Below are 27,945 nucleotides of genomic sequence, written 5' to 3'. Positions count from 1 at the left end.
TGGTCGGAACACATCTCCCGGATGTTGCACACCACACACAAGAACACTGCAGTCTAACAAGAGGGTCGGTGACAAAATGAAAGAGAAAGGTTGTGAATCCTCCATCGAGCAGTGCCGCACGAAGTTAAAAAAACTCTGACAGCAGTAAGCCTAGGCCTACATAATACAACCACAACAACATATCGCAACAAATTAGCAAAATACACTGCCGAAGCTGTTGAAAAGTGATCTTTTGGCGTTGGTTGCCATAGGCAACACATAATTTGTTCCGGTTCATGGGCCGGCTGTGTTCTCACTGCAAACGAACCGCTCCAGGGTTCGTATGGAATCGAGCCGAGACCACCTCTTCTAGGCGATCTCGGCTCGGTTGTTTTGTTCAGGTTCAGAGTGCGATTGTTGTGTTCACATATTACCAAACGAACTGGGCCAGAAGGGAAACGCCCCCTTGTTTTGGAACAACGTCTCCAATCGATCCAGGTGTGATAGCACCCTTAGATTTGGACACACTGGACTAAACAGCACATAATTTGAAATAGGCAAACATAACTCATGCTGTTGTGACAACTGTGGCCACAAAGAAACAGTAGAGCTTGTTGTAAGAAGCATGAGGAAGAAAGAAGGCAATGGTGCAGTGATAAAAATACACTTTTGTTTAAGAATTAATTAATTAATTAATAACTTGAATTGTTTCAGTATCTTAGACTAAACAGTATGGTTGAAAGGGTATGAGTTTATTTTATGAATAAATAAAATAAGAACTAATACTTTGATCCAAACTCCTAACCAGTTGGTGGCACCCAATTTGTTGTTTGCTAATTGCTAATAATATTTCCTTCAGAAAAAGAAGCTTCCAGACTAAAAAAAAGTTTGAAGGCGAATTAAGTTGTGTGAGGGTGGGTGGACGTGGTCAGTGTGATGACGTAGGTCCTTTATAATTTCCGGGCCTTTACAATGAACAGATGTAAGATGCTGTTGAGCCACGCTCCCTCGATTTAGTTTATAAAAGTTATTACTTGTAACTTGAATGTGACCAAACTGCTGTTTTCTGTTGTATCTAATATCTGACTTGTCCTGTGTGAGTCCTGCTGTAATTTGAGTTCGCTAACTGAAGTTTTTAATCAGTGTTACCTTCAGATAGAAGATAGAAGGCTAACGCTAGCATGCTACGTCCACTGGAAAACAGTGTTAGAAAGTGTGTGTGTGTTGGAACGCAGGCTGCACACTGAAAGAAGAGTGAATTGATAACTCTTGTTTTACATAACACTGGATTTGAGCTCCTGTAAAATTGTTTGCAGAAGCCGATGAGTCAGCAGTTCTCTGCACTGAACACCAGAATGTTGCCATGGAGGAGAGGATGGCTCAAGTGTGGGAGAACAAAAGAAGAAAATACGGGGACGTCGGGCAACCAATCCAAAAATTGTGGTAATTTCTCACTAATAAGCTAAACCAGTTAAAATCAGTGTAAGTTTTTTCACAAAAGTGACTTTTTGTCTTGCCTTTTTTCAAGTGGCCCGTCTGCTGCACAACTCTTGAGTGAAACTGCAAGCGCCATGATGCTAACAAGGGTAAGATTTACAGAATAGGAATGCATTGTACTGTATGAAAGTAAAAAGTTATTTTGACTGTTGTTTGACTTTTGTTTTCACAGACTGTGCTCTTATACCAAGGTGGTCTCATGATGACATGATGACATTTATGAGACTTTTGAACTGACTTGGATTCATCCTCAACACTGCTCCATGAACATAGTTTATAGTTTATTTCTGTTTCATTCTGTGATTATTTTTGTTTACTGTATATTGTATGCTTTGCAGCAGAAGTGAATTACAAACTTGAATGTCAATGAAAAACCTACCTTCTAAGCCTGCCGAGGATTGGTGGGATTCAAGGAGGTTCACAAGGACGAAAATCCCACTTTTCATGCAGTGACAGTGGTGCACGGGTAAAGCATTCAGAGGCTTCATAAGGCAACAGATTACACAAACACTTCCAAACTAGCAGGTTTGGGATTTACACCTTTCTACCCATTTTAACAATATATACATATACATACATAAAAACTAGGAAAAAATTAACCGAAATACATGAGTGAACATAACATCAACAGAACACATGTACACAAAAAACATTACTATACTAGGATTACAGGATGACACCATAATATTAATAAATGTTTTCTTATCAGATCATGACTAAAAAAACTGGAGCTGTAGTATGTATGAAGAACACGTTTTCACATCACAAGTATTTCTAAGAAATTTTGTACATTCATCTGCAACTGGAGCCCCCCAGGGCTGTGTGCTCAGCCCCCTCCTGTTCACGCTGTACACCCACGGCTGCACCCCCGACATGGAGAAAACTCTGTTGTGAAGTTTGCGGACGACACCAGCATCATCAGACGGATTTCAAACAACGATGAGACTTCATCTTGGGAGGAAATTCATAATCTTGCAGAGTGGTGCACAGAGAACAACCTACTGCTCAACGTCAGCAAAACTAAGGAGCAGATCCTGATTTCAGGAAAAAGGCGATAAAAACACACACACTCCTGTCTACATCAGTGGAGCTGAGGTGGTGCAGGTGAACAGTTTCAGGTTCCTGGGAATCAGCATCACAGAGGACCTGACATGGTTATCTCACTCCTCCGCGCTGGTGAAGAACGCTCAGAAAATGTATTTCTTGAGGAAGCTTAAGCAGGCCAAATTCCCACGCCAAGTTCATGTCAGCTTTTACAGATGAGCAATAGAAAGCATCCTGACGGACCTGAAACATCACTAACTGGCATTGTATGTGCCCGAGGGCTCTGCAGCGGGTAATTAAAACTGTTCAGAAGATCATCCACCCATCTCCTGAGCATCAGTGATATTGGTGAAGTGAGGTGGCTACGCAGAGCCCAAAGGATACTAAAGGACAGCACCCACCCAGCCACAGCCTGTTGACCCTGCTGCCTTCTGGGAAGAGATATAGAAGTTTCTGCTTCTGCACCCCCCCCCCCCCCCAAGATATCAGATTTTTTAACTCCAATTCATCCAAACATAGCTCCATTGAATATAGTTTATTTCTGTTTACCATTTTTATAATTGCTTCTATACTAATGTATATTCCCTGCTATGTAGCAGAAGGGAGTTACAAACTCAAGTTCAATCTATAACCTGTGACCAAATAAACCTACCTACCCACCCTCTATTTAGTCTTTATGTGTCATATAAGTGTGTGTGTGTGTTTTGTTCGGCACAACCATCACCTCTGTGCTTTCTTTAGTCAGATGTCAGTGGTCTCCAACTTGTTAAGCCTGTCCATCTCCCCATTGCTGCATGTCTTGCTGTTCTTCTGCTGCCCGTTGGCTTTCTGCTGCATGTTGGACATGAAGGGCCTATTTTCGTTTTGTTCAGAAGACGCAGAAGGCTGCTCCAAGTTGATGGTGGCACGGCTGGTTTCGGTAATGGAGGAGTTGTTGAAGTGGTTCTTGGTGATGGGTGTTCCCCAGCCAGTTTTACCCCAGGCATACTTCCACTGAGCCCACTTCCTCTGCAGCGCTGTCTGAGCCTGTACGTCAACAGTGATAGTAAAGCAAGGGTTTATTTTCTAAATAAATGTCAATATATTTAGCTCTACTTTAAGAGTTAAAATAATCATAATAACTGCCACCTTAATTCCCTGTTGTTGTTTTTATTAGCAATTTAGTGTATCTTTGAAACATTAAATATGATACCTCAGCATTGCAGAAACAGAATATAATTGCCACCAGGAGGCCCTGCAAGGTAATAGGACACAGATTAGATATTAATAGAAAAATATGTCAGTGAGATTATCCTGTAAATAGTATATATAAATTTATCAGCAAAATCACCTTCTTTGAAAAACATGAACCAGTGAGGTATGGCCTAAAAGCACTTGTTAATCCAAATTCAAGAGCGGAGAGTGGCTCTATCCCTTTAGTTTGATGATAGCTTAATGAAAATAAAAGGTGTTTATTGGTATTTAATACCATAATAAGCCTTCATGCCAAACACCAACTGTAGAAAAAAAACCTGAAAATGGTATAAATTTCATAAATTGACATGTATTCATAAGGAAAAATTTGCAGATTAGTAGAAAACAATTATTAGAGTTCAACTGATTAAAAAAAATCTCTCTGTTGTGTGTAGCTGCATCAGCATTTTGTTCATACTCTAATGTGCAGTTTATTGTTGACTGTACCTGGAAGTGGCTGAAGATATTTACAAAGAAATCATAGATTGCCCGGCTAATGCGTCCCTCTGGCCTCCATGGGAAAAGGATGTACTGGACTCCCAACAGAGGGATGAGGATGAGGGTGGCTCTCACTGCCTTCATGTAGGCTGTGGACTCAGCACAGTGGGTCTCTTTCAGCTTGGTGATCAGGACTCGGACGATGTTCAGGAGAAAGAAAAGGTTCACCTAGATAGATTGATGGTGAGTGGAGGGACAAATTAATGGATGGATGAAATCAAAGTGGAGGAGTAGGGAGGGACAGAGATGGAAATCTGTTGATGTTTACCACTATATATAACATAACTGAAGGTAAGGCATATCTCTGCATATTACCTAATGAGCTACTATGACTGGCCTGGCACCATAATAACACAAAACTAATAAAGAGCTCATTGAAGTTATCTACCATAACCTCTTTTCCTGATACTCTGCATGGTATTTAAATGGAGAACTCACAATATCATTTTGATGTGTTTTTTGTAAAAACCCCTCTGCCGTGAATCCCTTCCCTGGGACAACTGGTATTTGTACAAGTGTGATTTTGTTTTATTTATTGCTTTTGGTTGAGTGAGTACTTTGTGGTTGGTTTGTGCGTCCCTGAAGCGTCCCAGAAGCGGCTCGGCTGAGAATAGGTAGCAGGTCTATTTTTGCCGCTAGCCGGAAAAGTCACTCTTTTGAAAGACTCGAGTCACAAAATCTCGTTCATTAAAATGAACTAATCTTTTTTTGAGTCATTTGGTTCATTTTAACTAGGCTGGTTATTGCGGCGCTGCAGCCCTCTAGTGGGCGATTTAAAAAAAAACAGCGCAGTTCTCAAACACAGAAGGCTGCCTGGCTTCCTCTAATTGACAAAGTATAACGCACAAATTCATCTCTTGATCTTTCTCTATCATGGTTCTATAAAGTCTCATGGAACCACAACCAAATTCAAACCATGTAAAAAAACACAGAAATATGTTGTCAATATTTGATTAAGCCAATACTCCGGCTAAATCCTTCCATTTTCACAATCTTTCCTGAGTATACTACCAGACCAGCCATATATATAATTCTAATTACTATCACTATATCTCTAGTGCTCATTCATACAGTAGCCTAACGCCTATCCATGAGTAAAATCTATATACTAACATCAGATTTACAGGGAATATATTGAAGTAATTATTATTATTATTATTATTATTGAAATTTAACTAATTTAATAATAATCTCAAACACTGCAGTTTTTGTTCACCTGGCGGACCGGATCAGCTTGTAGCTGTAATCAAACCATAGGGCTAACGCTAACGTTACGTGTGGCTGTGTTTTAATGGTTTAATGTTTTGGAGAGGAGACGACCTCTGTGGTAATTCAGCTCCCGGTATAACTCTTTCAGGGCTCTGAAGTGGAGTGGACCCAGAACAACTCTCATCAGCTGTTGGTTGTAAACACTAGCAGGACTAAAGTTACGGTACGGCTGTGTTAAAACTATAATTTAGCACAACATAACTGCGCTGTAATAACGTTATGCTTTATTAAATGTCACAAAATTATCAAAATAGATATTAGATATATGTCAGTCCAGTTACTGTTACCTGACAACAGACTTGCTTCTCATTCCCCGGTTCTGGCATTAAGTCAGCCTGCCGAGTGAAGACAGACTCCGAGGACCCATGTGAGTGGTGAACGATTAGTTCATTCCTGCTCCACAGTAGCCGAGATGTCACGTGAAAAATGAACGACTCAAACCTAGAGACCCACAGTTATGAGTCCTGAACTAATCTGTTCCCTGTGCTGACGGAGACCTTGCAGCTGCTGTGTAACGAGTGAGACTATTCACGCATGCGTGAAAATGAACTAATTACTCACTGAGACAACCCATTCCTCCTGAGTCACATACAAGATTAGGTCAAATGAACGAAACGTTCTTTGAACGACACAACACTAGGTCACATAGAGCTGTGCAGAAGGCAGTAGAAGCACGAAAATGACAAATTAATGAGAAGTCAATAATGTAGGGCAGGCTGCACGCTTCCAGTGGACTTTGACACCGGGCTATGGATGCATCATAACCGTGGCACAGCCGTAACGTCCCGTAGCCGGAGTCAGTGGATTCCTGGAGTTAATGTGCTTTAAGTGCCAGAGAATGGGACATACAGCACAACAATGTAATGGATGACGATGATGATGATGATGTTATGGAGACAAAGATGTGTGAAATGTGGAGGAAAACATGACTATGGCAAATGTAACTAGACAGTGCAATTTCTGGAGAAATTGCAGTGTGAATGCTGGCTGTTGAGGGCTGATGCTAAACTGGATTGCTAAACTTCATGCAAGAGACCTTTTGCTATGTTTGCACCTCCCATCCAGACTACAACGATGAAAACAAAGACCTAAAACGGAGAAGTTTGGAAACGCTGCCGACCCCTTTTTGTGTTTCAAAACTCCGGAGGGCGTTTTAGTGAAGACGGGCCAAAACGGGCCAAAAGGACTTTAGAAACGATGATGCAGCAGCTTACGCTCGGCTCTCTGATTGGGTCTTGAAAAGCAGAAACACGATGCTGTTGACCGGGTTTTTGACATCATATTTTTATTAAAATATTCTGTACAGTGCAAATAACACTCATCTGCCTACACTTGTACTGTGCATGTCGCCGTTTACTTTGCAACAACTCCCAGTCTGTTTTCAGACGCCACACTTCCATGTTACATTCAGAAACAGTCCCAGCTTGTTATTGATCCATCCAACAACAAAAAAACTGGTCTGATGCTTAATCTGTATTTATTTGTTCTTTCGCCAAATCTTCTGTAACTACAGAATAGACCATCTGCTTCATGTTTACACTGGCACGTGCATACCCTCTGCACCTGAACGTTTCCTAGCTGTGCGTTGTCAGTCATTTTAATGTAGACGAGATAGATGAGATCAACTCCAAAATGCAGCGGAAACGCTGGTGTGGACAGAGATAGTATTCGTTTTAATTCTCTGTTTGTAAACTACAACGGAGTAGTGTGGATGGGGCCTTAAACAAGCAGTAGATGCTCCTGTCTTGTCTTTAAGCTCCCCCCCTCCCCCCTCCAAAAGCCCACTGTGTTCTGATTGGCCAAGATCCTCAAGCAAGCAAGCAAGATGATTATGCTGCTCAGCGGTAGAGACAAACTAAGCATAGGAGTTGCCAGTTGTTATTGAGGCTACAGGCAAATTACAATATATGGAAAACTAGCTCTGTATGACATCATTAAAGCCAAGAGTAGAGCTTTGGCCACATTTAACATCTGACATTGTAACATTACAGATAAGACAGAAAATATAAGAAGCCTAATAAGTCTCCTTTAATGTGTGTGTGTGTGTGTGTGTGTGTGTGTGTGTGTGTGCTGGGACACACAGTTATGCATGTGTTCTCCCATTCAGTAAAGTTTAAAGCTCCATGCTTTGAGGGCTCTGTGTGTGTGTATTGTGTCTGTCAGTGTATTAATGTGTGTGTGTATGTGTTCAGTGGAGACGACACAATCAGGTGTTCAGAAAATAGCTTAACTTCAGTCCACCAATCAGAACAGAGGACCCAGTCCTTTGATCTTTAATCAGCTAACTTGTGTCACCAAGGTAACCAGCTCTAGATAGATAGGAAAATCTTTCTCCAAGAGACTTTCTGTCAAACAAATCTCCATTGAGACAAAACTATAGGTTGTATTGGCAAAATGAGCAGCAGCAGAACTGTGATATGTTTTTTGTGTGGATAAAGTAAAAAACAAGTGAGCTCTTCTGCAAGTTAAAAAACTGGTACGTTGTGCTCTGCTCCAGAAAATTTGACACAAATTTATAATGGCTTTCAATGGAGGACTGTCACTCTTGTCCTTTGGAAGGGCAATGAGCCGCTGTCCGAGGGATTTTAAAAAAATTTACTACGTTTCTGGTGTAAAATTATGCATGAAAAGTTAAAATTGTGGTCAAGCCAGCGAGTTAAAGAGAAAAGGTTAAGATAATTTTACAAGCCTGCTAAACTGTAGTGATGATGTCACCCACTATAACCCATGCAATACACACCCATTATAAACTCAGAAAAGAGCTCAAAAAAGCATAAAACTTTGACAGCGACCGTGAACAAACCATAAAACATATCAAAAAGCTGAATACATCATTAATAGATTAACTTCTTGTGACCAATTTACAGTTAAATCAAGTCTGTAGCTGAAAGTATGCTGAACTGGTGAGCTTTCAAAGTGGAGTAGGTATGAGGAGGATTTCGACAGTCTCTCCATTCACTTACAATGGGAAATGAATATTTTGGAAAGTATTCAAGGTATCAATAACAAAAGTAATAGCAACCCATTCCTCATTGAGACAGACAACTTGGAGTTTGACCGGAGTTTCTACGTCAAAAGCTGTGGGACTTGTGTAGTCCAGAAACAAGCTAAAGGACAGAGGTGCAAGGTTGTGAATAAGGTGACATATGCAGAGGCTTTAAAAAGCATGGGCACTTATGAAACCAAGCAAATTAGACCACTAGAGTATCAGGACAACCTGAGTGATAGTGCAAGGCATGGAACAGGCCTACCCCAGAGGTTAGGCATAAGGAGATCTAAGCCAGGAAGACCAGTAACCCCACAGCAACCATGTAGTCATAAGTGTATAGTTGAGGAGAACACATTGAAAAGAGCTTTGTGGTAGAAGCTGCAATGGAAGCATACTGATAGTAATGGAGAAGAAGTGGAAGAACTACTACGTTGAACTATGACGGTAAAGGGATCCCCAGTGCGTCACAAACTGACGACTATGGCTCTTGACCATGGTTATTACAGCAGCATGGGTAGTGGTTACTAAATAATAGTCAAATCTGATATTCATTTATAAATTTTACTCATGGATAGTGGTACTAAATAATGATGCCTATGCATCACTTTGTACGGCGTATAGCTTACGTCAGCTGGTTAAATTGCCTAATCTTTGCAAGTCTTTAGACCACGGTGAAAACGCACACAACCATGGGCTGAAGGAACCTTTTAGTGACTTGAAAAGAGATCTGGGGACTTAAAAGTCTGTGGAAAAAGTTTGGTGGAAAAGCAGCTGTAGAACGTCTGTGAACGTTCTCAGTCATCAGTCATATGTGACAATCACAGACACCAAGTCAGCATGATATGAAGGAGGCATAGGGTTAGCAGCTTTGTGAATTTCCATTTGTTGGAAATTAAGAGCCCAGTCCCACTCCCCTCCCAGACGTTGGTGGGGTGTGGGTGAAAGAGTAATTGGTTGACAGCGCAGCGGGGGTAGCAGAGTTTTCTGGTCTGATCCAGGTCTCAGTGAGCGCCAGTAGCCCAAGAGATAATGTGTTAGCATAAGCAGTGATAAAGACCAGCTTTGTTGACTGCAGACTGGCAGTTCCATGACCCAACAGAAGTAAACAGATGTGGGTGGTGTCTGTTTTAAAGGCTTGAGGAGTGCCTTATTTCTGTGCCTAATGCCATGATACCTCTTGCGTGCACCGGAGACGCCAGGAATAGTATGATAGCACATGGTCTGAGTGTAGTTGTAGCCGGCAGCTTTACGTGAGTAGGTGTGCTTAGAAAAAGCTATTCTTGTCAGTGGACTCGCACAGGTAGACTCGCTGGTCTTTATCCAAGTAGGTGTGAGGCTGGTCGTTTAGTCCAGATAGACGACTATAAAACATAGTAAACAAGTTAGGATTCGGGAAAGTCACTAAACTCCACTTAAGACTCTAATGAAGCAAGCAAAGGAAAATAAAGCTGGCATCCAGCCAAACTCACCTACTGCATCTGATGAAAGTATCGAGTATCGAGTAAAATCAGCTGATGAAAGTCTGAATTAAAGCCGATGCGCAACAAAAAAAGCGTCGGATTATATATATGATGGAGTGCTTCATGTGACGCTTCGGAGGAAAGAACGTCTCATGTCTCTAAAAACAAATTTCCTCGTCCCTTCTCTCCTGGCTTGGTTTCCTTGCTTCTCTCCATGAATCCCCAGTGGGGGGGACTAAGACGCAAGGAAAAGATGCAAGTGAGGGAAACGTGGATGCAATTAAGAGATTGAGAAGCACCCCAGGAAACCTCAGCTGGGGACAGCAGGACATGAAGGTTTTGGGTGCTTTTCTGGGAACAGACGTTTCAGAGGAAGAACTGGGAGGTTGCTATGGAAAGTTTGTGTGTCAGACTATTGAAATAGAATGGCTGCTACCTCAGCTTTCCTACATGGGGAGGTTCTTGATTATCAATAACTTGTTTGCCTTCAACTCTTTGGCACAGGCTAATAGTCCTACCTCCACCAAGGGATCTGATTGAAAGGATTCAGAGAGCTGTCGTGGACTTCTTCTGGTTGGGCCATCGCTGGCTGAGAACAGCAATACTGTACCTGCCAGTACAGAAGGGAGGACAGGGCCTGGTGGACATCACATCAGGCATCACAGCCTTCAGACTGCAGACGGATCAGAGTCTGCTCTACAGCTTTGGCCTACCGTGGACTAACACTGCCTGTTTGCTGCTGAGGTGGGCTGGGCGCTTAGTATATAATAAACACTTGTTCCTGCTTCAGCTGCAGTCCATGGATTTAAAACGGTTTGACACTTTCTACCAGTCTGTCCTTCAGGCGTGGCAGGTGTTGACCTTCCAGCAGAAAGCAGTGATGAAACCAGGGATGTGGCGGTTTGAGGAGCCACTATTTGGGAACAGCTTCATCACCTCTCAAGTTCTTTCATTGGTCAGCCTGAGATCCAAACTGAGAGAGGTGTGGTGTGTCAAAATGGGCCATCTCATGAAAACCTCCATTCCTCATCTAGCTGAACAGGCCAGCATCAGATCCAGCAGACTGCTGCTCAGGCTGGTGGAGGAGGTCTGTGCTTCCCTGTTGGAAGTCCTCAGAGCGTTTGCTGGAGACCGTATTCTCTCTAAAGAATGGGATGACGAATGTGAGTATGTCTTTCTTCTCTGGCTGTCTCAACTGTGGTGGGATAGTGGCAGGATGAGGAGGACGTCCTGCTGTCTCTAAAGACCCCAGAGCTGGGAGACTTTGAGGTTCTGGGAAGGAAAGCAGCCCATCATATCAGAATCAAAGTTTTGAACTTACTCTCCCTGACAGGGGTATCGTCCCCGAGGGGCTGTTGGTGTTCCCTGTACAAACCTCCCGTTGAAAAACGAACAGGTGACCTCCAGTGGAGGATTGTACATGGGGCCATAGCTACTAACAGGTATCTGGTACTGTCCTTTCTGCTCACAGACAAAAACCATACAACACCTTGTATTCCGTGTTCCAGACGAGTCAGACTTTTCAGCCTACTACAAGAGTGGATTCATGGCTTAGGGACGCATTTCTCTTTTAGTCTTTCTATCTATGGTCCATCTTACTATGGACAGAAAAAAGCTGTACACACACGGATTCGGGTTCTGATGTTTACTGGGCTGCTGGCGGCTCGGCTCAGGGTAGAGTTTGAGTTTTACAGACTGACAAATAAGACATTTATGTTTTGTTTTTGTTTTCGTTGTATTTTGCACGAGTTTATCTTTTTCTTCCTGATACCAGCAACGGTTTTGTAAACGGAACTAACTGGAAATAAAGGTTTGTGTTAAATTCTGAAAAATTCTCTCTCTCTCTGTCTCTCTTTCTGTCTCTCTCTCTTTCTCTCTCTTCATGAAAGTGGGTGTGAACCTGGGCTTGTGGTTTGGTGTTTTCCTGCACCTGATTCCTAATGATCACTAATCTGCTCCGTAAATACCAAAGCCTTATATCCACTGCTTGCTGGATCAGTGAGTCACACAGTAAAACTAGTTGCTCTGTTTTTGTCTGCCTGCCTGCCCGTGTCTTCTCTGTCTGCAGAACTACATACACCCTTTAAAACTGTAAATAAACTGTTAACTGTCATTTCCTGCCAGAAGTTAAACCACTTAAGGGTACAAACATAGTGTATTAAATTTCTCAGTCTATATGAGGACAGAGTACTATATTTAACAATGATGTATGTTGCCAAAGTGTTTTACTATTCCAAAGTTATTAAATCAAGTCAAAGCACCACAAGTGCTTTCACTTTTTTCACTTTACTTTTGAAAGAACAAGATAAAATATGTAGCTCATAATTTAGTAATTTAGTAAGTCATTTTAAGGGATATAAGATAATAGCTTATAAAATTTACTTTTATTAAATACTCACAAGCAGTGCAGCTTGAATGGGCCCATGAATGATATAGAGCAGTTGTGTGTTTGAGCTGATCCAACACCTGAAACAAAGAGAGCAAAGAGGTGAGCTCCTTGCACAGTGACATAAAAAGCATGTGTGCTTAATGAAATGCTGACTAATTCATTGTTAGTACTAGATTCAGAAAACAACGGGCTCACACAAATACTACTTGAAGAGACAAATCAATATCTTTCATAAAAACATTCCAGGTCTTGATCAGGACTTGAGCTTTACTGACAATAAAAGAACAGTAAACATACAGCGTCTTACTTGTCATTAAAGAAAAGGCCACGAGCCACAGCATATGTGATGGCAGGAATGATGGGAAAACCTTTGTCAAAGAGAGAAACACAAACATATCAGACATCCTGAGTCTCTACAGAGGCTTGTGCAGTTGGGTAACAAAATCCAACTACCAGTGAATCTAAACCTCACAAATTAACACATTATATGTTAATCCATCCTGTGTTTAATCCATATAAAAATTTTAATGTTAATAAGTAAATAAAATAATAATTTGCAGTCTTACAGTGGTTATGTATAGTTGATTTTACACTTAAATTCCATGTAATTTCATCGTATTGATTCATTTTGTTTTGTATACATCTATTGCATGTCTGTCAGTCCTGGGAGAGGGATGCCTCCTGTATTGCTCTTCCTGAGGTTTCTTCCATTTTTTTTTTAAAGTACCGAATGTTGTACAGATTGTAAAGCTAACAAATTTTAATTTGTTATATTGAGCTATATAAATAGATTGACGTATATTGAATTGACAAAGTTATGTGATATAACTTTTCAGTGCTACGTTAAGCTAACTGGCTGCTGGCTGTACTGTACTGCTTCATATTGCTCACAAAGACATAGGAGGGGTATCAATCTTCTCATCTAATTCTCGGCGAGAAAGCAAATAAGCATATTTCCCAAAATGTTGCACTGTTCGTTTAAGTATTTAACTTTAAGTAACTTACTCGACTCAAGTGCCTATATACAGTTTCAATTTTAATTCAAAATTCAAAAAGCTGAAGTGAGAAAGTTTTCCGCTGCTGTATCGGCAGTAACAGTGGTGATTTAAAAGTAAAGATGACACGTAGGAGATGTGACATCATGAGACATAAAAAAATCCTTTACTAATACATGAGACCTGAATGCCTGGATGGGAGTTAAAATGAAAAGCCCACTTATCTAAGCACAGGTACATCCAGGCTTCAAGTTTAAATTTTTGTACTGAATTATAGTAAAAAATGTATGTTCAACAAACGTTTTAAAGACTAAAATACAGTAAAATATTTTGGCACTTACATTTGGAAGAGAGAACATTACCATTTACCTTGAAAACAGTGTCTGTTGGGGATAATGTAGGAAGTCTTCACTTGGAGTGGTTGTGAGGTATTGCATTGTATTATTAGCATCTTGTAAGTGAATGGCACTTATAATCACAGCATAATTTCTTCAATTATATTGCAAGAAAAGTTACAGTATAATCATGTATAATCTACTGTTCGCATATCCTCATGTACTATGATACTTAAATGTTGTCTCTTTAGACATTGTTTGAATCTTCTGGGCCATCTGCCCAGTGTTATTCTATGTTGTTTGACATGGACACAATCACAAAATGGAAGCTTGCACTAAAACACAAAAGGAAATAGTTTGTAAATGGCAGTAAAATATCAGATCCTCCTGACTCACCCCATCCCACAACGTAGTACCAGAAGAGTTGCTGTTCCCCGACAAAGACGGCCACTATGATGAGTGTGTGGAGGTATATGCCTTCACACAGCATCCAGAAGTAGTTGGAAGTAGATGTATACTGAGTCAGCACAGCCAGAACCTTACAGCTCACCTGACAGATAGGAATGGTAAGACTTCACTCTAAATGTGTCATATGTCACGACTCCCCAGTCCCGTGAGTCACAGTCTGTGTATTATTTTTTTTTCTTTTGACCATTTGAGCGAGTGAGGGATGTCTGCGTGTGTTAGGCTTGGGTTGTTTTTGGTTTCAGTCTGCTCTCCCTCTCTTTCCTAGGGTGAGGTTTTGTGACTAGGCTCACTGTGGCTGGCTTCTTCCTCACCTACCCGATAATCGGCTAATAGGCGCACCTTAAGTCACGTCAGTGAGTATAGACACCAAGGCCATCTGTGATACTAGTCATTCTGTGTTTGTTTCTCGAGAAACTGTCCTCTGTCCACCTCAGGTTTGGAGCCCTGCTCACCTGTTCTGTCGCAAGACCTGCTACGCTTCAAAGCTATGCTGAGAACCAGCTACTCTGTGCCAGCCACGTAGCCATGCCAGCTACTCCAACAAGCCAGTCAACCTGCGACAACTGCCTGCCCTCTCAGAGACCTGCTTCCCCTCGGCCTGAGCCATTTTTCCCTACAAAAAAGACTGTTCTAAACTGTTGCATTGTGTTCTGTCTGCTTTTGGGTTCTGCCACCAATCCTGACATCATAAAGAATTAGTTGAATTAGTTAAATGAACTGAATTTCAGTATTGTCATGAGGTGAAACATAGATGAAAAATAAATTCAGTTGCTCACAGGGTTGCTGGAATTTATGGCTTGGTTATTGGCCACATTGAGCGAGAGCCACATTATAGTAACAATGGAGTTCAAGATGAAGGAAAGAAACATGTTCTTGTGGAGGGAGATTCTCTGGCAGCTAAGACTCCTGAAAGAGAGAAACAAACATAGAGTGAAGGAAATGTATTTTAGTTTTGTACAAATATGTTTGGACTGAAATTGACATAGCTGAGAATCTGTGCTAGAATTTAATTTCAATTCAAATCTGACCAAATGATTTTCTTGCTAAAAATCTTCAAATTTTAAACAGTTGTAGAGCCCAGTACATATTGCATCAACGTGTTATTCACTATATAATCGGAATTACACTGACCATACCAATTGTAATTATGTTGTAAACATCAATATTGTCTCCATATATTGATCAACATAGAAGCAGCTTATACCAGTCACACACGCACTGACAAGTATGAGAAGTATATGAAGATGTAGAAGTGTTTAGTCAGATCTATAGCGCTAAAGACACTTTACAATAAAACCAGCAGTTATGTACATTTAAAAATATAGAAAATACGTAAATAGAAAATACATGAAAAACATGAAATACAGAATGCATAAAAGCCTAGGGGAGACCATATAACAATAACAATTAGCAGCAGGTGCAGTGTAACATGAGGTTAAAGCTAGTCTAAAGAGGTGGGTTTTGATGAGTGATTTGAAAGAGTCCGGGTCACTACATTCTCAGATATTTTTTGGTAAGGAATTCCAGAGTGACGGGGCTGCAATGGTGAAAGCTCTGTCGCCCCAGGTACAGTGCTTGGTCCTGAGTGGTGGGGAGAGGAGGTTACGGGGGCGTGATTGTGCTGGTGGAGCAGGTCTGTGAGGTAGGGAGGGGCCTGGGTAAGGTGGGCTCTGTGGGTGAGGAAGAGGATCTAGTGGTGAATGCGTTGGGGAACAGTGAGTCAGTGAAGATTCTGGAGGACAGGGGTGATGTGGTCATGGGTGCAGGTGTGGGTGAGGAGGCAGGCAGCAGAGTTTTGGATGTAATGAAGTTTATTTAGGGCTTTTTTTAGGGCTAGGAAATTAAATTCTCCAAGGAGGAGGACAGCGGGTGATATGATATATGAGATCTGGGTCAGAAAATGAGAGAAGTCGGAGAGAAAGGTGGGGTTCGGTTTGGGGGTCCGTAGATAATGGCTGTGACAAGGGGAGTGGGACCAGATAGTTTGAAGGTGAGATGTTCAAATGACAGGGTAGCTGGGGTGGGGATTGTGGTTATTTTGATGTCCTTTCTGTAGACAGTGGCCACGCCGCTCCTCGTCCCTCGGTGTGTGGTTCATCTGTGTGGGTAAATCCTGTGGGTGTGATCTGGTTTAGTGAGAGCATTAGAAAACACATGACTCACTTGAAGTAGGAGAAGATGATCAGACAGATGATCAGGGAGACAATAGACAGGCCATGACCCACCATGGCCAGGTAGTAGAGACTGATGGCAAACTGCAGGGACAAAAAAAGGATTATTCATGATAGATATACAGTAAATGAATTAATTATCAAATAAGGATGGTTATATTAAGTTCAAGAGGTAAACCAGCACAGTAAAGCACTTACAGTCTTTGCATTGATACAGTATATTATCAAAAGCACAGCTGCCTCTTTGCAGCACAGAAGAAAACAAAGGAAACATCTGTAGAAAATATGAGCCTTTTGGGAAAATTCAGAAGTGCTTGAATTCCAAAGATGTAAAGTGGGGGGAAGAAGTTAAAATGTGCAATAATCTCAATGTTGGCTTCAAAGTCAAAGAGACTTTGATTACCCCAACAGAGTGAAGATGGTATTTATTACACCATGTTTGATAAAGATACATTGACACTACCTAGCTCTACCTATCAGGTCATGTGAATTTTGATTGTCCAAGCACTTTACATGTCTGACAATCAGATAGTAACATCTGTCATAAACTCTTTTGGTGTTGTTTCCTATTGCTTGTTCAGATTACATTTCCACATCATGCCAAAACAAGGTTCACTTTTGCATTGTTGTATTTCCTACTTTCACATTTGATACTATAGAGTTAAGTGTAAATCAACCAATGCTGTCAAACGAAAGCCAAACTAATTATGTTTTTCACTGTTGCAAACATGGTTAAACCTTTATGGTCATCTCATTCACTGTAGTTTCACTGCATTGTGTTTTACCTTGAGTTTATCTTTGGTGTAGGCCTGACACTGGGTGTAGTTAGTCCATACTCTGTTGCTCTCTGGGTGATGGAACCACTGGCCATCAGGATTACACACTTTAGTAACCTTCTCTGTTGAAGACAACATTATAATTTATGGTTTGATTTAGGTGACATCAGGTGCCAAATGGCCAATGAAAAGCTCACTGTAAACTCAAACTATAATGTGCATATATTTTTGCATTGGTGTATCTATGAGAGAAACCCATTAGTTTTTCTTTTTTGCAAATACAAACAGCAAAAAACAAACAGATAACTAAAGTGAAAAAAAAAGACACTGTAGGTGTTTTCGCGGGTAGGGCAGTCCATCCCTAGCCTTTGTCCCCCTACCTACCGTACCCCCCAAATTTAGGATAAGAAAAATAAATGACTTGTTAAAGAAAAGGTACATATCAATACATACAAAAGGAAAAGACACACAAAAAGTAGTGATTTCACATGTCTGTGTTTCATGTTTTTATATCTTAAACCTGGACTTAAACCTGAATGTACATTAACCAATGGGGTTTGTGTCACAGAAACAAAAATTGAGGTCCCCACAGGTAGAGACTGCTTTTTGAAGGTTAAGACTTGGTTTTGGGGTTCAGGTTACAATTAGGTCAGGGTTATGCGTTAGGCATTTAGTTTGATCGTTAAGGTTAGGGTTAGGCTAGGGAATGCATTATGTCAATGAGATATCTCCATGGATTTAGAGGAACAAATGTGTATGTGTGTGTGTGTGTGTGTGTTCGCGCATGCAAGAGTGTGGGTGTGTTAAAGCCTCACCGGCAGGGTCAAAGTCGAGGAAGTATTCTGGACACATCTGCATGACAGTTCCTGGAGCTGAATCCCCCCAGCACAGCCAGCCATCCCATGTACGGTTACAATAAGTGCCTACAGAGGGCAGCACAGACATGACATTGAACTTGCAGAGAAAGAGCACTGTGTAACCTTCTTCCACCTATAGTTTCAAAGTGATGTATGCACAAGTGAGGCGCATAATCCTGTCATGCTTCAAAAGACCTTCTTCGCAGTAAATTGCTTGTTTATTGTACATGTCTCCACCCCTGAAGCTAAGTGCTAATTCCATAAATAGTAATGTATGTTCTGTACAGTCTTGCATTTTCTGTTGAAGTTTGAGTTTCTATAGGTGGTGACCCAGTTCTTTTTTAATTGAAATCAAATAAAGCATAAAAGGCATCACTTATGTTTTAACCACTGCAAGTTTAGATGGTTCTTATATAATATCAAATATGAAATATTTTTCAATAATATACCTTACACATAGACTACAAGACTATATCCCTTTCACCTATACTATTATTACATTGTAATGATTAGGGGCAGTACTTAACATTTATTGAGGACATTTGAGGGATATAATGTTGTCTGCAGTGAGAAATAGTCAGAAATCACAGATTCATATTCATCATATTCACTTCTTCTCTTTGTGTGCTCTCCAAGATGAGATATTATGGAGCAAGTTATTTTGAGCAACTTGTCTTAGTAAACATTTAAGACCACTAAAGTACAAGATTATACCATAGTATTTCAATAAAATATTGTACATTAACCAGACAAAGAAATAATAGGTTTTATATTACATTTTCAACAAACATTTGAGAAACAATTGAGCTGAAACTCTACAGTAATGTATTATCACTCAAAACATAAACTACAACAGCCGTGTACTGGGTCTGTGTTGTCAGTGGCTCACATATCAACAGAGAATCATAATGGAGGGGAATCTTAAAAATTTTTAATAAACTGCAGGATGAATCGTATAAATGATCTACTCAAATAAATGGTGTGACACATATAGTCTCTAACTGCAGCTGGCCCACACAAAGCTTGTCAACAATAGACGGAAACCTGACGGTACCAGGTTGAACTGTGGCGTGTTGGGAAACAGCACAAAATAACATTTCAAAGGCAGCAAAATACCGGGGGGGGGGGGGGGGGGGGGGGGGGTTAACAGGCACTGGAAAAGAGACAAAGAGCAAGTTTCCTTTCTTTCAGACTCACTTCCTCTCTCTCTCTTTCTCTTTTTCATAAAAATAATGTAGATATTCATGTACTGACCCGTTAATTTGTTTGTAAGACATTTAATTCACATAATGTCATGCTGAGCACTTCAGAAAGGTCTCAAAGAATCAATTTTAAATAGATGTTTGAAATTATTAGTCAGTAAACTAAAATTAGCTAATTCAGCTGCTTATACATCTGCAAAGCAGTATGAACCTAACAGTGAGACATGAGAGTGAGCTGAAGGGACAGGTTTTGTCTGCTTTACTAGTTTTAATCACCATGTAAAACACGTCAGTCATATATGGGAAGCTTAACTACTGTAATCCACATGAGCTACTTTATATTTTTCAGAGTAGTTGATTAGCTGAGGAATTAACTTCTTTAAAGCCCCCATAGGATTTCAGAATGTGTGTACATTTTTCACTTGATGATAGCGCTAGACAAAAAGTTAGGGATTTTCTTTGTTCGTCTCATGAGCATAATTGACTCATCCTTTTTCTTCTTTTCACATCTTCGTTGTGGATCCCAGCATGACAGTGGTAGACAGCAAACTGTGAATAAACAGAATAGTAGATACAGTCGTATCACCTTCTTCTGTAGGTGATGGATCATGGATTATTTTCAGGTAGCACTCAAACTGAGCAGCCAGGATCTGGTGTCGGGACTTTCCTAGTACGGTGGATATGTCGCTGAAATTCTCCTGCTGCCTCTCCACCACCTTCTCAACGGCCACCATAGACTCTACATCTTCAGACTGGGACACCTGTATAAAAATTCACATACTGTATATTAGAGATGTTAGAAAGATGAATGTCTGCTCTTGACATCTTTCTTGTTATACTCAAATATCACTTTACATTACATTAGAAACTATTACCAAACAGTTCCAAAGGAAAAATGTACAATTAGCAATCCAAGCTGCAATGGGAAAATGAAAACAAACAAACAAACAAAAACAAAAAAAAGTATAACCAAGAACAGATCAAATGGGATTTTATGAACACGGGTTCTGATAAACTTGGAGAGCTGTAACACAGATAAAAATGCATGGCTTAAATATAATGTTAAGATCCTGGAGTATGGAAAGAGGTGATAATGTATGTGAAAACCTGCTTAGTGTACACATCCAGGGTGTTATGTGTGTGTTCAGTAATTAGCTAATATTTACAAAGATTGAACGGAAGAGGGCTATGCATCACACACACAGACATGCACACATGGTCGCACTCACCTCTGTGCCCAATGCCGCTGCAACTATAAGTGAGAGTATTATGGTACTCCACATGTTTCTAAAAAGGAAACAAGAACAAAGTGTCACAATCCTGATCTGTGCCTGTCTTTGTTCTTGGTTTATTTTGTCTTCTAGTGTAGTTTGTGGTTTATTTGATTAGTATTGTTCTCCTTTAGTCTGTTCTTTTTTAGTTACCCTAGTCTGCTCTGTCTGTGGGTTCTGTAGCTGGCTGCTTGTCTTTGTCTGTCTGTGCTGGTTATGAACCCTGGTATGTCACTCAGTTGTGTTTCTGCATTTTGGTCTGGTTCTGTCTTGTAGAGGTTGCCTGTGTTGTTGTGTTATCTAGTCTGCTTTATCCATTCTGTGTTTTGACGGACAGTTTTGCCTCTGCCTGTTTTGTTGTATATCAGGTTATGATCTGTCTGCTTGTGTTCTTGATTAGTTTGCTATATTCATAATTCTGATGTTACGTCTTATTTTGATATGGTCTGTGTTAGGTGTTGTATTCAGGTTTTTGTCTGCCTGTTTGCATTGGTTTAATTCTCTGGTTCATGTCATCTTGCCAATGTGTGAGTTCTGTCTATCTCCTCATGTCCGCCACATGGTCTTGGTCCCGCCTTGCACATTACCTGGTGTTTAAATGTTTGCTTGTTCTGTTCAGACTCTGTCTGGTCATTGTTGTGTGATGAGTGTTCTGCCTGTTGCTGTGCTGCCAGATCTGTCGTTTGGTCTTTGGTCTGCATGTAAGTCTTATTTTATGCCTTGAGTTTTTGTATTAAAAACCTGCAAATGTCTGCTCACGAGTGTCTTGCATTTGGGCTCAATCCTGCTGTTCACTAACCAAATCGTGACACAAAGACAATGCAATTATTAAACATTTTTCTGCCTGATTGTCAAGTAATAATATTTTGCTGTTCTTACAATAAACAAAAGTATTCTATATACAGTATTGCACAAACAAGACTAAGAATCTACAGCCATGCTAGCTCTGTAAGACAATGCTTATATGCTATAATGTTTACTATGTTCACCATCTTAGTTTAGCATGTTATCTAATTACTGTAGCACTAAACTAAACTAAGTACAGCAGAAGTTGATGGCAATATCATAATTTTGCAGGTATTTGTTCATAAAGCAAATAAAAATAATAAAAATGGACAAATTGAAAGTCTGAGCTGATGAAGACACTAGATGAAAAGTCAGGGGATCATCACACACAGTATTATAATTCCAATATAGCGAGAACCACACACAAAAAAAGTAAAATATTCAAAATGGAAGCCCATGACCTAATGTAATTTAAATTTAAATAGTTTGTGTGAGTGCATGGTCTTGCAAGGGTGCTTATGTATGTTTATGTACAGCATATATTTTCTCATCTATCAGGACAGGAAGTTCATGCCCCACCAATCATTCCTCTCTGCTGTCCACTCAGGGTCAAAGAAACAGATTTGAGTTTATTATTATTTTGGGGTGAAAGGGCAGCAAGTTCCCTTTAGTCAGTGTTTCCTATTTAATGAGCCAAACAAGAGTGAAAAAAATACTCAGCTTAACGAGGCATAAGAGATCAAGGTGACAAGGGCAGATTCTCTAAAAATCAATACATGCTATAAAAAGTGTCTCTTTGATGGGAACACATGATGGACTTTATTTAGCCATGAGGGAGGGAGCTGACTTTAATGTCTTTCAAAGTTTGGACCTCATGGCAAGCACCAAAGAACATGATATATTCAGCTGTCTTCTTGAGTTTTGTTTTGTTGTCATTCTCAACGTCAGATGCTCATTTCAGGTTTTAATGAAATGAAATATGTGCTATTGTCATTTAGTTTGTTTGAAACCCGGTTCCAAATGATGAGCACTACTCTGAAAAGCTCCACAGCAATAGTTATTTGAACCCCTTTCATCCCCATGGATTATTTCCCATAATTTCAAATTTATATTGTAGACAATAATATTTAGAATTATTTAAGGGCAGTAAAGGGTGCATACTGCAAAGAAAATCCCTAAAGGTTCATGGGGTCTTCAACTCCCACCTACTGAAGAATTTCCCGTGCATCCTGGGGGAGTTTTGGGACATAGAATCTGAGTAAGTCATGTTCAAAGCCTCCTCTGTAGAGGCGGCAGCCAGTAGCTGTGGGCAGAAGGTAATCATGCCTGTTGTGGCGGCAACTTAAGAACCTGCTGGGGGACACCAGCAGTGAAGGAAGCTGTTAAGCTGACGATAGAGACATTTCAGGCATGGTTGGCCCAGGGGTCTCTTGAAGCAGTAGACAGGTACTGGGAGGCAAGTAGGGCTGCAACCTCTGCGGTCGCTGAAGCAAAAACCTGGTTGTGGGAGGAGTTGGGAGAGGCTATGGAGAAGGACTTTTGGTTCACCTCAAGGAAGTTCTGGCAAACCGTTTGATGAGTCAAGAAGGGAAATCTGGGCTTGGCTCAGGCTGGGGTCATGGGACTTTGACCACCCCAGTCTACATGTATTTTGTGGAGAAGGCTTAGGATTAGGATGCCTCCTGAGCACCTTCTTTTGGAGGCTTTCTGAACACGTCCAACTTGGAGGAGAACCAGAACTCGCTGGTTTTACCCCAGGGTATATCTCATCTGGCCTGGGAATGCCTCGGGTTCCCCCAGGAGGAGCTGGGAAGCATTCCCAGGGAGAGGCACCTCTGGAATACCCTGCCTAGCCTGCTGCCAACCCAACACGACCCCAGATAAGAAGAAGGAAATGGATGGATGGATTTGGTCAAGGTTCATCACCGCTAATTATTAAGCGAAGGCATCGAGATCATCAAACATAAAGTGAATACTATGTTGTGAAACAGCACACTGACAATAGCAAAGAAGGTGCAGAGACACTCAAAATGAAAACTTCTGTTTTGAAAACTGTTCTAACCTGTGTAATAATTGATCTTTAAATGTCAATAAAATAAAACTCACTTTATACAAACTAAATTCACATTTTCATTCATGTTGATTTGTAGTGGTGTGTGTATATAACAAAATGTGTGTCTAAACTCCCTTTTCTTTCCATGTTCCAGATGTGTTTCTGTATTTTTATCCTTCCCTGGAAATACTGCTCTTCTGTGTTCAGACATTCTTTCCTGTAAGGGGAACTGAGCAAAAAGGAGTTTAAACTTCGGTCAAACAAACAAACACACACACACACACACACACACATCTACTCTTTCTTTCTTTCTCTCTGATGATGTCTCTCATTGCTGTTTTTTGACTGCCTTTACCTCCCAACCCGCCTCGGTCTCCTCTGTTTATTCTCTCCTACACTGTTGTCTGACAACATTTATCTCAGCCAGTCACTTAGTCATCTCATTTAGTCATCCTAACTATGCAGCCCCACTGGCTTTCATGTCATTTCATGTCCTGTTGGTCAGCAGTGATTATGACATAGACACAAAAAATTACCCGCATGTCAATAGCCTTTAAAAGGGGAACGCCCTTGATGATTTTACACATCAAAGTCTGTTTACAGGTCTTGGGGAGTACTCTTCCATATGTGAAAAAATTGTATAAAGCCCTTTGTGCCTCCAGAAAGAGCTGCATAAGGTCTGGCTCTGGTTCTGCGGCGTCGATTTAGAGAAACTGGCCATCATTAGTCCGACAATGTTATGCTAAATTAGTGGAGCACGCTTTTACAAATGTTGTTTCTGTCTTTCTCGTGTGGCCTACAGAACACTAAATTTAAAATAATAGAAGGTAAAATATTAGCTGATGTTACTAGGTTTGTACAAGTACAAGTACAGGTCTAAGGAAATTCAAATTTTCTCACTATCAGCAAATCCTATGAAAAGACAAAAAATTGTTAATTGATCCTACTAACAAGAATAGCCAGTGTGTGCAAAGCATTATATAGTGTATTCCTCTGTGCCATAGAGCTTCTTTTGTTTCCAAAAAATATTAGAAACACATCAGTAAGCTGATTTTGAATCAATCCCACCACTGCTGATGTAAATACAGAATTGCATTTAATTTGTCACTGAAAATAGTCCCGAACAATTTACTGCTTACTGAGTAACATATGCTAAATACTACAATGGCCCACTGTTTTAGGAAACAACACTGAGCTGTGAGTACACCATGTGTTGGAGACTTAAAGTCATAATAACACACCAGAATGCAGAGGAAAGTCATAAGCTTCCTGTAGCTTTAAATATAAAAAAATATTATAGTATCAGCCTTCAAAAACCCACATTAGACCCTGTAATTCCAGTCATTTATGTATTTCAATGTGCTGTCAAAGCTACTGTCAGGTGCTGAAATCAACTGCTGAGGAATTAGGACGGCTAAAAGAGCTTAAAAATTGCCTCTTGGAAACCAAAGCGCTCAAGGTAAGGGATGTTTCTAATTAATGTCTTTTGTTTGCAAAAGTAAAACACCTAGCAACTATAATCAATACTCACAATGATGAGACAATCCAACTAAGTTTTGGAAGCATAAACAAATACCTACAAAATTAACAAGGCTCGTCTGTTTGGTTGAATCAAGGAGGGACACAAACACCAAAAACAGGCTTGTGTTTGAGCCTCGGGGAATTTTAGTTTATATTTAGGTGAATTCCAAAGGAGACAAACTTAAGGAAATTAAACACTCATCTCCTGAGCCAAAAGTTCATATGATGCCTCACGATCATAGGACAATAATCAATGACAGCTGTATTATGGCAGGGTTTAGTCACTAAACTTTTTTCCTGCTTAAACAAATGTGTTTCTTAGGATGTGTTAATAATCCAGAGGTTTAAAATAAATAAAGAGTGGCTCGAGTAATTTCCTCATTTCTTAGTACAATATCCTCTTGCTAGGAGGTATGACTTAAACATACAGTATGCATATTTGTGGGCATAACATATTACTGTTAACATTTATTCTATATGATAACATACAAACTGCACTCCTCAATGACTCGTCCTGAGCTCTCTAGGATAGTCTGACAAAGACTAGGTGCACCCGGCAATAGACAACAATATGGGAAAACAATGAATAATTATGAATAATTTTGAAAAGGCTTCGCTGGCTATGAGGTACTTTGGCCAGTGTCCCACCATTTCCTCTCCTTCCACTGTTTAACTATCACCACTGTAATATTTTATCTATTCTTAGTTATTTACTCATAAAGTGCTCTAATATTTTGTATGCCCACTTTCTCTCAACCAGCCTCTCACTCTAAATCAATTAGTGATGACCTACATTTCCCAGATTCCCTTTGGACACCATCCAAGGAATGGTAATTTTCCATTTAGGAGTCGCATGTGTATATGTAGGTGGGAAAAGCAGTGATTTTAACAACAGAACAAGACTTTCCAGATGGGGGAAATACAACACAGAATGTCTCACTGCCTCATTGCATTCTGGTCTTTTGAGGTTACTGGTATGTTATTCTGCAGTGGATTTCTTCCAGTATGATGTCAAATTTCTGCACCAAATACAGTACATAACTGCTCTTAAATTCTGAGGTACCAACACAAACACCTGTCTTCTATCAAATTCCACAGTAGCTGCTAAAAATATCTCATGTCAACTGTTTGGTCAGTGTCCACCAAAATCCAAAAAGTATATTTTGCTAACTTTAAATCCTGATCTTCTTGATCTCAGTTACTTTAGAGAATGGCTAGCACTAAATTTGCCTTAAGAAATGCAATAATTAAATACCTATTTAGCTCTGTCAGAGTTACTTTAAGATTCAGCACTGACGATGAAATAGTAACTACTCCTCCAATAAGCTGCTCTTGTTCACTGTGTGGAAAGTGTGTATCTGTGTGCATCTGCTTGTACATTGTTCCTGCTTATTTGTAACACAAAACCCAAGAGTGTATGTGTATGTACTGTATATCTGTATATCTGAGGGAAGGCGGAGGAAGGATGAAGGCTGAGAAGGGATTCCATTATCTTCTTTTGTCATCCTGCAACCACTTCCTCCCTTCTCTCTCCTGTCCACTTCTAAAAGCCCAACAGGTTAAAAATAAGCCATTGTTAAACACACACAAAGGGTAAGAAAGGGACTTTTATATTGAGGGTACACAGCTAACATGGTTATAGCTTTTTAATACTAAAACACAGACATTGAAAGAGGAAGTTCATTATAACAGAATTAAGTTGTAGGGCTGCAACAAATGACTTTTTATTATCAATTAATCAATATAGTGTTTAGTTTATAAAATCTCAACAAACTGAGAAATTCCCAAGGGGTCTCAGACTCAGAGTCTTCAAATATCTTATTTTGAACAGACCAAAACCCAAGGATATTCAGTGTACTATCATCGATGAGTAATCAAAGAAGCATATTTTTACATTTGAGCTGGAGCCAGTTAATGTTTTGCTTTATTTGCGCTGCAGACTGAAAATATGTCAGCATTATACCAAAAAAGCAAAAATAAAATAAAAATAAAATCGCCAATCAATATGTAAAGATGACATGATTGTGGGATTGTCTGTGTTGGAAAATTACAAAAACGGTTGGATGCAGCACCCCCAATTCCAATGTCAGAAACATAGTATGCGATGCTGACAAGCACTTGTTTTACCAATATGGAGGCTTTTAGCAAACAATTTATTTACTTATTTGCACATCCAACAGACACAAATTTAGCATTAATTTGGAGTCGTGTTTCTGGCCACTTGATGTACATAAGTTCAATAATTAGTCTCCTTTTATGTCTGGTTTGGTCTTCAACAACTCCTAACAAAAATATTGGATCTTTAGCTTGCTTAGCTAGATGTCTGCCTCTAAAATCAGCTGTCCGCTGCTGCTGGAAATGAGACTGGTGAGAGCCATGAGACTCACACATACATGTGCTGAAAAACCAAAACAATTAGCTAAAAGAGGTTAAAAAGTACCTTACACCATCAGAGATGGGAAATACCCGGTCATACGCCTTCTCCAGAACTACAAAGCACATGTAGACTGGATGGGCATACTCCCAAGCCCACTCCAGGATCCTTTTGAGAGTAAAGAGCTGGTCAGTTGTTCCACGAGGGGGACGAAAACCGCATTGTTCCTCTTCGATCTTAGGTTCGACTATCGGCCGTACCCTCCTTTCCAGCACCTTGGAGTAGACTTTACCGGAAAGGCTGAGAAGTGTGATACCCCTGTAATTGGCACACACTCTCTGGTCCCCCTTTTTGAACAGGGGAACCACCACCCCAGTCTGCCACTCCTTGGGCACTGTACCCGACTTCCACGCAATGTTAAAGAGACGTGTCATCCAAGACAGCCCCTCCACACCCAAAGCTTTTAGCATTTCTGGGTGGATCTCATCAATCCCTGGGGCTTTGCCACTGTGGAGTTGTTTGACTACCTCAGTGACTTCCTCCAGGGAAATTGACGAGAAACCCCCATCAGCCTCCAGCTCTGCCTCCCTCTCCGGGAACCATCACCTTATCGTGGTGGAGAGGTTTGCGTGCCCCGGTGAACCTGGAGGCTGTGTTATCTGGAGCCTAGTGCTCCTGGTAGGGTCTCCCAAGGCAAAGTGGTTCCAGGTGAGGGGACAGACTGAGAATGGTTCACAAAGACCCCTGATGCCAAAACCCGAAGAACCAAAGTGGCACC

General features: G+C 40.5%; 1 protein-coding gene across 1 annotated transcript in view; it reads right to left on the bottom strand.

Moving 5' to 3' along the window:
• Positions 1–3,040: 3,040 nt before the first annotated feature.
• calcrl2 (calcitonin receptor-like 2) overlaps positions 3,041–27,945 on the bottom strand; it is a 28,043-nt gene continuing 3,138 nt past the window's right edge. The window contains exons 2-13 of the mRNA XM_038723392.1: positions 20,392–20,449; positions 19,749–19,923; positions 17,919–18,026; positions 17,113–17,225; positions 16,320–16,411; positions 14,933–15,062; positions 14,085–14,238; positions 12,666–12,726; positions 12,369–12,435; positions 4,201–4,419; positions 3,713–3,754; positions 3,041–3,546 (exon numbers count right to left, since the gene is read on the bottom strand). Coding sequence (XP_038579320.1) covers positions 3,262–3,546; positions 3,713–3,754; positions 4,201–4,419; positions 12,369–12,435; positions 12,666–12,726; positions 14,085–14,238; positions 14,933–15,062; positions 16,320–16,411; positions 17,113–17,225; positions 17,919–18,026; positions 19,749–19,923; positions 20,392–20,445 — 1,500 coding nt within the window. The 5' untranslated portion in view covers positions 20,446–20,449 and the 3' untranslated portion in view covers positions 3,041–3,261. The remainder of the gene's footprint in view (positions 3,547–3,712; positions 3,755–4,200; positions 4,420–12,368; positions 12,436–12,665; positions 12,727–14,084; positions 14,239–14,932; positions 15,063–16,319; positions 16,412–17,112; positions 17,226–17,918; positions 18,027–19,748; positions 19,924–20,391; positions 20,450–27,945) is intronic.

Source organism: Micropterus salmoides, unplaced genomic scaffold (assembly GCF_014851395.1).
Source record: "Micropterus salmoides isolate LMB-PRFRI ecotype aquatic unplaced genomic scaffold, ASM1485139v1 Ms_hic_scaffold_16, whole genome shotgun sequence".
NCBI lineage: Eukaryota > Metazoa > Chordata > Actinopteri > Centrarchiformes > Centrarchidae > Micropterus > Micropterus salmoides.
This window is presented reverse-complemented; position numbering and strand designations above follow the sequence as displayed.